Raw genomic sequence first — 9846 nt, 5'->3', positions numbered from 1 at the left:
GGGGGGCGGTAGAGATGAAGTGAAGCGGATGAGGAGGGGTTGGGGAAGGGAGAAAGGAAAATGGGGGGAATCAGAAAGAGAGAGGAAGCTGGAAAGACAGTTAGGGAGGGAAGGGGAAGAGGAATAGAGAAGAGATTGGAGGGAGAGTGAGAGGCAACGGGCTGAGAAGAATCAGAGAATTCAAGGAATGACGAGAAGCGGGGGGAGAAGAGTAAAAGAAAGAGGACCCGCGACTCCTCCTGCATCCCTCCTACCTTCTCCAGTCTTGATACAAACATACACATAAATACTCCTATTCTCATCTCATGCCTCCCCTCCTCAGAATCCAACTCTAATAAACAAGTACTCTATTATAGTGTCTTTTTCATACACCTCCACCTCCTCCTCTCTTGTCAGGTTCTTTGTTATTCTACAACAAACCAACACAGCTTACTATACTAGGTCAACAGTGGTATCATTTCATCTCACGCCTCCTCCCTCTCTCTCCAGTCTCTGTGATACAACACAACACATAAAGTACTATATACTAAGTCGTGGTCCGATTTCATCGCCACCAGCCTCCTCCCTCTCTCCCAGTCTCTGGTATAGCCCACAAAAACACAGTACTTACTAAACTATGAGTCCATTATCACCCCTCCACCTCCTCCCTCTCTCTCCAGGTCCTGGTGTATACAACACAACACAACTTATCTCCAAGTATACTAGTGGTCCATTCATCCCTCCACCTTCCTTCCGCTCTCATCCCTCTCTCTCCTAGTACATACCGTGATCGCCATGAGGTAACACCTAACACATTACTACAATATACTAGTGGTCCCCATTTCATCTTGACTTTACAAACCTCCTCCTTCTTCCTTAGTATTTCTCTGAGATACAACACAACACAGTTACTGACTAAATTAAAAAGGAAATATGTTCACTAAGCCGGGTCTCCACCCAAGATGTCATCTTCCTCCCATGACCATATCAACACATCCCTCTCTCATCCGATGGAGTCTCTAGGTCGATGTTATGGAAGTGATAGTATTTCCATTGAACACATTATACACTTCAACAATGGGGGAAGGCGTGTTGGTGGGAAAAATGGTAATTCTGGGCCAGATACCAGATGCTGACAAAGTATACTATGGTTGGTCCAGTGTTCATAGATCTCTAAGTGCCAGGCTTCTTCCTCCCTGTCTCTTATCCTGTCTTTCCAAGAGTGCTAATCACCTCATCTTAGCTATCGAAAAACCATGTCACCACCACAAGTCCACCATTATCATTCCACTGAAGAGATAACATAACGTATGAAAATAAAAAGTTCCACCGAATTGGCAAATAACAAGTGGTTACGATCGGACCTCCACCTCCTCTCTCTCTCTCCAGTCTTCCCTCTGTGATACAACACAACCTGTGAGTGAAGTACTACGGGTAAATAAACTAGTGGTCTGCCATTTCTATCCTCTGCCAACCTCCGCCCGACGAATAATCCGCAAACGTTCTGCACGCTCTCTCCTGTAAGAATACCTGCTCCTAAACTCAGACAGTACTACATCCACTGGAAACAAAACTATATAGAAATACACTACTATACTAGTGGTCCATTTCATCCTCCACCCTCCATCCCCCATCTCTCCCCAGAGTACTCTGTCCCTGAGAAAATATAAAAAAACACAAAACAACCGTACTAACTAATACTAGTGGATCCCAAAATTTCATACCCACTCACACCTACCTCCCTCTATCTTCCAGTCTTCCCTCTGTGATACAAAACACAAAACAACAGTGAGTACTAACTATACTAAGTGGTCCCAATTTCATCCCTCCACCTCTTCTCCCTCTCTACAGACCAGTCTCTGAGATACAAACACAACAGCAGCTACTAAACACTATACTAGTGGGTCCAAGTTTACAAATCACACTCCACCTCCTCCCTCATACTCTAACAGGTCATCTGTGATACAAACACAAAAACAACAAGTACTACTAAAAATAGGAGTCCAGATTTACAGCACTCAATCACTGCCCTCATCTACTCCAAGAATCTCTAAAAGTGATACAAACACAACCACAGAATACTACATATCACATAGTAGAGGTCCATATTCATCCCTCACACCTAACCTCCACACATCTCATCTCACCAGTCTCTGAAGATACAACAACAAACACAAAGATAACTACTAATACTAGGTGAGTCCAAATTTACATCCTCCAACCATCCTCCTCTCTACTCCACGTCTCGTGTAGATACAACACAACACAAGATACATGACTTTATACTAAGTGGTACCATTTCAGTCCTCCACCTCCTACCCCTCTCTCTCCGAGTCTATCCTTCCTGTAGATAACAAACACAAACACAAGTACTACTATACTAAGTGCGTCCATTTTATCATCCCATCCACCTCTTGCCCCTAATCTCTCTCCCAAGTCTCTGTGAATAACAACAAACAAACAAAAAAGAAAAGATACAACTTACTATAACATAAGTGAGTTCCACAATTGTTCATCCCCCCACCTCCTCCCTGCTTCTACTGCCAGTACTACTGTAGATAACAAACACAATAACAAGTAATCTTACACAATATACTAAAGATGGTCCATTATCAATCCACTCCAACACTCCTCACACATAACTCTCTCCAAGTCATCTGTTGAATTACAAACAACAACAAAGGCCAAAAAAGCAACTAAAAATAACAAAATAATAAAAACTAAAAGTGGTTTATCCACTAACTTTTACTCAATCCGCGGTGCCACCTTCCTCCCATCTTCTCCCAGCTATCTCATTCGCCCCTTTGTGTACAACACAAGGCGACAGTACTACTATACTAGTGGTCCTATTTGTTCCACTCCCTGAATCTTCCCAATTCTCCCGCACTTCATCTCTCCTCTTCTTACATATATCTCCAGATTTTTGTCGCACCGCAATGCGCGAAGCCAAGGCGTGTGTTCCCGTGGTAGCTTCCGAAGGGCTCGCCTGTGCCTCCTGTTGGACTTGGAACGGAGGACTCAATTGTACGAGGCCGTGTGAGGCGTTGTCCACATACTATCATAGAGGCTTAGTATGGTGAAAGTGCAGCCAAGGCAAGCCTGAGGGGGCACAGGGTTCAATTGGTCATAAAATTATATGATTATATAAGAGGAGCGAATCGCTAACTTCCACTTAACGTCGAATTCACTGAGTCTCCATTGACACACACATGACTAAGTTAAGAATTTACTTAGTGTAAGTTAGGATTTAAGTTGATTTAAGAAAGAGATAGAAAGATTGAGTGTGTTATAATAGGAACACCGTTTTCAAATAATTCTTCATAACGTTTTATTATTCCATTGATTAGTGATCCATCTATTTTATTATCACATTTTCATTTTTGGACACAACGATGGCAGACACGGGTTAGATAATTGTACTAGAAGAGCTCATTCAATCGCTTTGGCCTTCTTGACCAGACAAATAATCTGTAAGACAAAGGCAATGGGAAGCGCCAGTTGAGGGAAAGTGTTGCTCTTCTTCCATACACTCTATGGTGACAGGGTAGCTGTGGCTTCCTGCAGTCCGGGGATCTCGGTGTGCTCGGTCCTCCAATGTGGTCAGCCCCTGCCAGCCAGCGCCACAAAACATCCTTCAGCTCGCCGCTCAGTCAGCCGCTTGGTCCGACCAGGAACGGCATCGCCTACGGCATCAGCTGCTCTGCTCTCGTTTATCACACATTAGGGGACACAGCTGGGCGGATAAAATGCAGACCAAAAAAAGAATTCTGGTAAACTGCTTGTTGTTAACAAGATGGTCTTCCAACCGTCCTAGAAAGTTTATGTTTCACATTACTATACAAAATTTATTCACTATTTTTCAACTTCATACCGTTCACTCATAAAGTCGTTGTTTTATTGTTCTAAAATTATCCATATATAGTGACTAACGATATATTGTTGTTATTTCACCCCCATATAACACCTCATTGAACGTATGGTGTGTTCCACTTATGTTAAATCCAGACAGAAGCGTGATATAGTAGTAAGACACATAGTCATACAGTCTGGTAGTGGTGTGCTCATGACTGCAGTGGCACCCTCCAACAAGGAGAGGGCGCTTCACAACATTCTCAGTCAGAACTCAACATCTATAATTAGCAAAAACAGGACTGGGATAAACTAGTACAGTTAGTCATGGACGTTCAAATGGCACCCTATTCCCTATAGTAGACACAGTAATTGGACCATGCAGCCACTACTTTTGACCAGGGACACACCTTAAATCAATTCATACTTCACATGACATAAAATGGCTGATGGTGGAAAAACGGGTCCATTGATACGGTTCTGGAATTGTTCATGTCTTTAAGGAAGATGAGTGTTTTCTTTGCGCCATTTCAAGGCTTGCTTTCTCATTCAAAGTCACATGTCTACGTATATAACATAAATGTTTTGCGATGTGCCTGTGTGTAACGCTGGCTGTGTGCGTGTGTGATGTAAATCAATTTGAGAATAAAGTGTGGAAATACAAAACATTGCCTCTGTCTTCTCGGTCTCCTCGACTCTCATTTCCAAATGCCATAGCATGCGGTATTGATTGAGCTGCCATATGGAATCGAACATTGATTTGAGAAAGAAATAGGCTTTATGAACTGTAAAGTCTTAGACATTCCAAACGTATGCTAAAGCTTGTACATTCTGTGTTGGTGGCGGGTTAGAAACATTTGCTGGTGTTAAGGCCCCCCTCTCTCTCTCTCCCTATAGCAAGCTCTATCTATTATGGTGTAGGATGCTGAGTTCAGGGAAGCAGTACGTGGCCGTGTTAACAGGTGTGGAGGAGACCTACCTGCCCCTCTTGGAGGGTCCAGACACCCCGTCCTCCCTCCGGGGGGAAGCAGACCTCCTTTTCCACAACTTGGCCAGCTTCAGCGCCTTCCACTCGCAGTACCTCCTCCCAGCCATGGAGGGAGCTCTACTGCAGAGTCTGCTGAAACAGGACCTCTTCAGTAAACATGTGAGTGGGTCACATAGAGTTGGATAGAGGGCTGTTTTAGCATGGGCAGCGCCATAGAGAAGTAGAAGAAGAAGAAATGGACTACTTTATTCTAACTCCCCCTCTTTCTCTCTGGCTCTCGCTCACTCTTTATCCCTCATACAAAGAGTTTCTCCAGTACTCTCACTACATATAGTAAGGACCAAACCAGAAGTGGACTCCTTGTTAGTCACTTAGGCTGCAGACTTCTTCAAGGTAAGAAAAAGTTGCATTCAAAAAACATTATTACAGCATCAGTGGAGGCTGGTGAGGGGAGGAAAGCTCATAATAATGGCTGGTATTTTGAGCTGTTTCATATAGTAAAGGCAATTAACACTGCATTGTATACCCTAAAATAACTAATTAATGTTGGATTACACTAAAACCAATCACCAGACTTTCAATATATTACAATAACCCCAGTCTGATACATACATAGGGCAATGTCGGATCACAGCTTTAAACTGAGTAAACATGAAAAGGAGAACATCACACAGATGGTATTAGCAGAGATCTGAGGGTAGAATGTTCACTGTAGTTATCTAAAATGACCACAGGGTGACAGTAGAAGATGTTTAAAAGTACTGTATCATGAAAATGATGATGTGATAACAATGATGATGATGATGTTGATGATTGGGTGGGAGGCTTGGCCAAATCTGTATATTTAATAGGATTTTTCTTTTTTATTTCTAGTTTTTTTTAATGGACTGGAGTTGCAAGTATTGCACTGTGTTTGTTATGTCTGTTCTGTTTGTTGATCATTTTTTTAAATGTTATGTGAAGAAAAAAACGAGATTGATGATAATGACCATAGTGTAGATGGCTGAAGTCCTCTCTTCTCTTTCCCCTCTCCTCCTCCTCGTCCCTCCCCAGCTCAGACTCCCTGCCACCCCTCCTCTCTCCCTCCTGTCCTTCCCCCATTGTCTCCAGGCCCCTACACAGACTGGAACAGTACTGTGTGTTATGCTGGTGAATGAGGACCCAAAAGCGACTTAACAGAAACAGAGTCTTTATTCCAGTCTATAACAAAAACGATAATCCTGGATATAATCTCAGGTAAAGTCAACCAGGAAAACTGAAATCCTCTAGGCAGTAGAGGGGAACAACTGGATACGCGACCACAGACTGCAGGTCGCTTCGGGAAGGCGCAGGCCGTAGCTGATATAGATACCTGCTCACACGCAGCATCTGAAGAAGGCGGAAACACGACAGGGCGGAACAAGGACACAGAACAGCAAACATCAAACAAGGATCCGACAAGGACAGAAGCGGAAAACAGAGGGAGAAATAGGGACTCTAATCAGAGGGCAAAATAGGGGACAGGTGTGAAGGAGTAAATTAGGTAGTTAGGAGAATGAGGAACAGCTGGGAGCAGGAACGGAACGATAGAGAGAGAGAGCGAGAGAGGGAGGGGGAGAGAGAGGGATAGAAAGAGGGAAAGAACCTAATAAGACCAGCAGAGGGAAACGAATAGAAGGGGAAGCACAGGGACAAGACATGATAATCAATGACAAAACATGACAGTACCCCCCACTCACCGAGCGCCTCCTGGCGCACTCGAGGAGGAACCGGCGGCAACGGAGGAAATCATCAATCAACGAACGGTCCAGCACGTCCCGAGATGGAATCCACTCCTCTCCTCAGGACCGTAACCCTCCCATCCACTAAGTACTGGTGACCACGTCCCCGAGAACGCATGTCCATGATCTTCCGTACCTTGTAAATAGGTGCGCCCTCGACACAAGGACGGGGGGGGGGAGGGAAGACGAACGGGGGCGCGAAGAAAAGGCTTGACACAGGAGACATGGAAGACAGGGTGGACGCGACGAAGATGTCGCGGAAGAAGCAGTCGCACAGCGACAGGATTGACGACCTGAGAGACACGGAACGGACCAATGAACCGCGGAGTCAACTTGCGAGAAGCTGTCGTAAGGGGAAGGTTACGAGTGGAAAGCCACACTCTCTGACCGCGACAATACCTAGGACTCTTAATCCTACGTTTATTGGCGGCTCTCACAGTCTGCGCCCTGTAACGGCAAAGTGCAGACCTGACCCTCCTCCAGGTGCGCTCACAACGTTGGACAAAGGCCTGAGCGGAGGGAACGCTGGACTCGCGCGAGCTGGGACGAGAAACAGAGGAGGCTCGGTACCCCAAGACTACTCTGAAACGGAGATAGCCGGTAGCAGACGAAGGAAGCGAGTTGTGAGCGTATTCTGCCAGGGGAGCTGTTCTGCCCAAGACGCAGGGTTTTGAAAAGAAAGGCTGCGTAATATGCGCCAATCGTCTGATTGGCCCTTTCTGCTTGACCGTTAGACTGGGGATGAAACCGGAAGAGAGACTGACGGAAGTACCAATCAAACGACAGAACTCCCTCCAAAACTGTGACGTGAATTGCGGGCCTCTGTCTGAAACGGCGTCTAACGGAGGCCATGAATTCTGAACACATTCTCAATGAGATGATTGTGCCGTCTCCTTAGCGGAAGGAAGCTTAGCGAGGGGAATGAAAATGTGCCGCCTTAGAGAACTATCGACAACCTAAGAATCACAGTCTCCCCGCAGACGAAGGCAGACCGGTAATAAAGTCTAAGGCGATGTGAGACCATGGTCGAGAAGGAATGGGAAGCGGTCTGAGACGACCAGCAGGAGGAGAGTTACCTGACTTAGTCTGCGCGCAGTCCGAACAAGCAGCCACGAAACGGCGCGTGTCACGCTCCTGAGTAGGCCACCAAACCCGGCTGGGCGAATAGAAGCAAGGTACCCCGAACGCCGGGGTGCCAGCTAACTTGGCAGAGTGAGCCACTGAAGAACAGCCAGACGAGTAGAGACAGGAACGAAGAAGGTTACTAGGACAAGCCGCGGCGACGAGTGTGAGTGAGTGCTTGCTTTACCTGTCTCTCAATTCCCCAGACAGTCAACCCGACAACACGCCTTCAGGGAGAATCCCCTCGGGGTCGGTAGAAGCCACAGAAGAACTAAGAGACGGGATAAGGCATCAGGCTTGGTGTTCTTATTTCCCGGGCGATAGAAAATCACGAACTCGAAACGAGCGAAAAACAACGCCCAAGCGAGCTTGACGTGCATTGAGTCGTTTGGCAGAACGGATGTACTCAAGGTTCTTATGTCAGTCCAAACGACAAAAAGGAACGGTCCGCCCTCCAACCACTGTCGCCATTCGCCTAGGCTAAGCGGATGGCGAGCAGTTCGCGGTTACCCCACATCAATAGTTGCGTTCGATGGCGACAGGCGATGAGAAAAATAAGCGCAAGGATGGACTTATCGTCAGAATGGAAGCGCTGGGACAGAATGGCTCCCACGCCCACCTCTGAAGCGTCAACCTCGACAATGAATTGTTTAGTGACGTCAGGAGTACAAGGATAGAGCGGATGTAAAACGCTTCTTGAGGAGATCAAAAGCTCCCTGGGCGGCAACCGGACCACTTAAAGCACGTCTTGACAGAAGTAAGAGCTGTGAGAGGGGCAGCCACTTGAACCGAAATTACGAATGAAACGCCCGATAGAATTAGCACGAAAACCGATGAAGCGCTGCAACTCGACACGTGACTTAGGAACGGGCCAATCGCTGACAGCCTGGACCTTAGCGGGATCCATCTGAATGCTTCAGCGGAAATAACAGAACCGAGAATGTGACCAGAGGAGACATGAAAGGCCGCACTTCAGCCTTCACGTAGAGACAATTCTCTAAAAGGCGCTGGAGACACGTAAGAACGTCTGACCATGAATCTCGAGTGACGGTGAAAAACAGGATATCGTCAAGGTAAACGAAAACAAAGATGTTCAGCTGTCTCTCAGTACATCATTAACTAATGCCTGAAAGACAGCTGGAGCATTAGCGAGACCGAACGGCAGAACCCGGTATTCAAATGCCCTAACGGAGTGTTAAACGCCGTTTTCCATCGTCCCCCTCTCTGATCGCGCACAGAGATGGTAAGCGTTACGAAGGTCCAACTTAGTAAAAGACCTGGCTCCCTGCAGAATCTCGAAGGCTGACGACATAAGGGGAAGCGGATAACCGATTCTTAACCGTTATGTCATTCAGCCCTCGAAATCCACGCAGGGGCGCAGAGTACCGTCCTTCTTTCTTAACAAAAAAAACCCCGCTCCGGCGGGAGGAGGAAGAAGCACCAGGTACCTCGAGTCGCGTCGAGAGTAACAGAACAGATAATCCTCGAGAGCCTTACGTTCGGGAGCCGACAGAGAGTATAGTCTACCCCGAGGGGGAGGTGTCCCCGGAAGGAGATCAATACAACAATCATCACGACCGGTGAGGAGGAAGGGAGTTGCTCTGGACCGACTGAAGACCGTGCGCAGATCATGATATTCCTCCGGCACCTCCTGTCAAAAGTCACCAGTTCCTCCTGAGAAGAGGGGACAGAAGAACAGGATGGATAGCAGACATTAAACACTTCACATGACAAGAAACATTCCAGGATAGGATAGAATTACTAGACACAATTAATAGAAGGATTATGACATACTAGCCAGGATGACCCAAAACATCAGGTGTAAAAGGTGAACGAAAAAATCAAAAAGGAAATGGTCTCACTGTGGTTACAAGATACTGTGAGGGTAAAGGTAGTGTCTCACAATCTGATACTGGGGAGAAGACTACCACGTCAAAGCGGAAGCATGGGCGTGCGGGCTCGCGCCCTAAGCTGGTGTCTGAGAGGAATGTCATGTTTCCGAGCCCATGCTTCGTCCATAAACAACCCTCAGCGCCCCAAGAGTCTATCAAGGGCACTGCAGGAAGCAAGCCGAAACCGGTCCAGCGTAGATGGACCGACAAGGTAGTACAGAGGATCTTGATGGGAGAGACCTGAGTTAAGCGCTCA

At 46.6% G+C, this 9846-nt stretch overlaps 1 protein-coding gene across 2 annotated transcripts in view; it reads left to right on the top strand.

Moving 5' to 3' along the window:
- LOC112068981 (puratrophin-1-like) overlaps positions 1-6557 on the top strand; it is a 7559-nt gene extending 1002 nt beyond the window's left edge. The window contains exons 3-5 of one of the 2 annotated variants that reach the window (XR_011475255.1): positions 4726-4975; positions 5122-5209; positions 5870-5959. Coding sequence is in view for 1 of the 2 variants with exons in the window: in XM_024136231.2 (XP_023991999.2) it covers positions 4726-4975; positions 5122-5209; positions 5870-5973 (442 nt within the window). In the remaining variant the exon portion in view is untranslated. Of the gene's footprint in view, positions 1-4725; positions 4976-5121; positions 5210-5869 lie in introns of both variants that reach the window. The other variant, XM_024136231.2, reaches the window with a different exon arrangement.
- The last annotated feature ends 3289 nt before the right edge of the window (positions 6558-9846 follow it).

The sequence above is a fragment of the Salvelinus sp. IW2-2015 genome, unplaced genomic scaffold, assembly GCF_002910315.2.
Source record: "Salvelinus sp. IW2-2015 unplaced genomic scaffold, ASM291031v2 Un_scaffold815, whole genome shotgun sequence".
Lineage (NCBI taxonomy): Eukaryota > Metazoa > Chordata > Actinopteri > Salmoniformes > Salmonidae > Salvelinus > Salvelinus sp. IW2-2015.
This window is presented reverse-complemented; position numbering and strand designations above follow the sequence as displayed.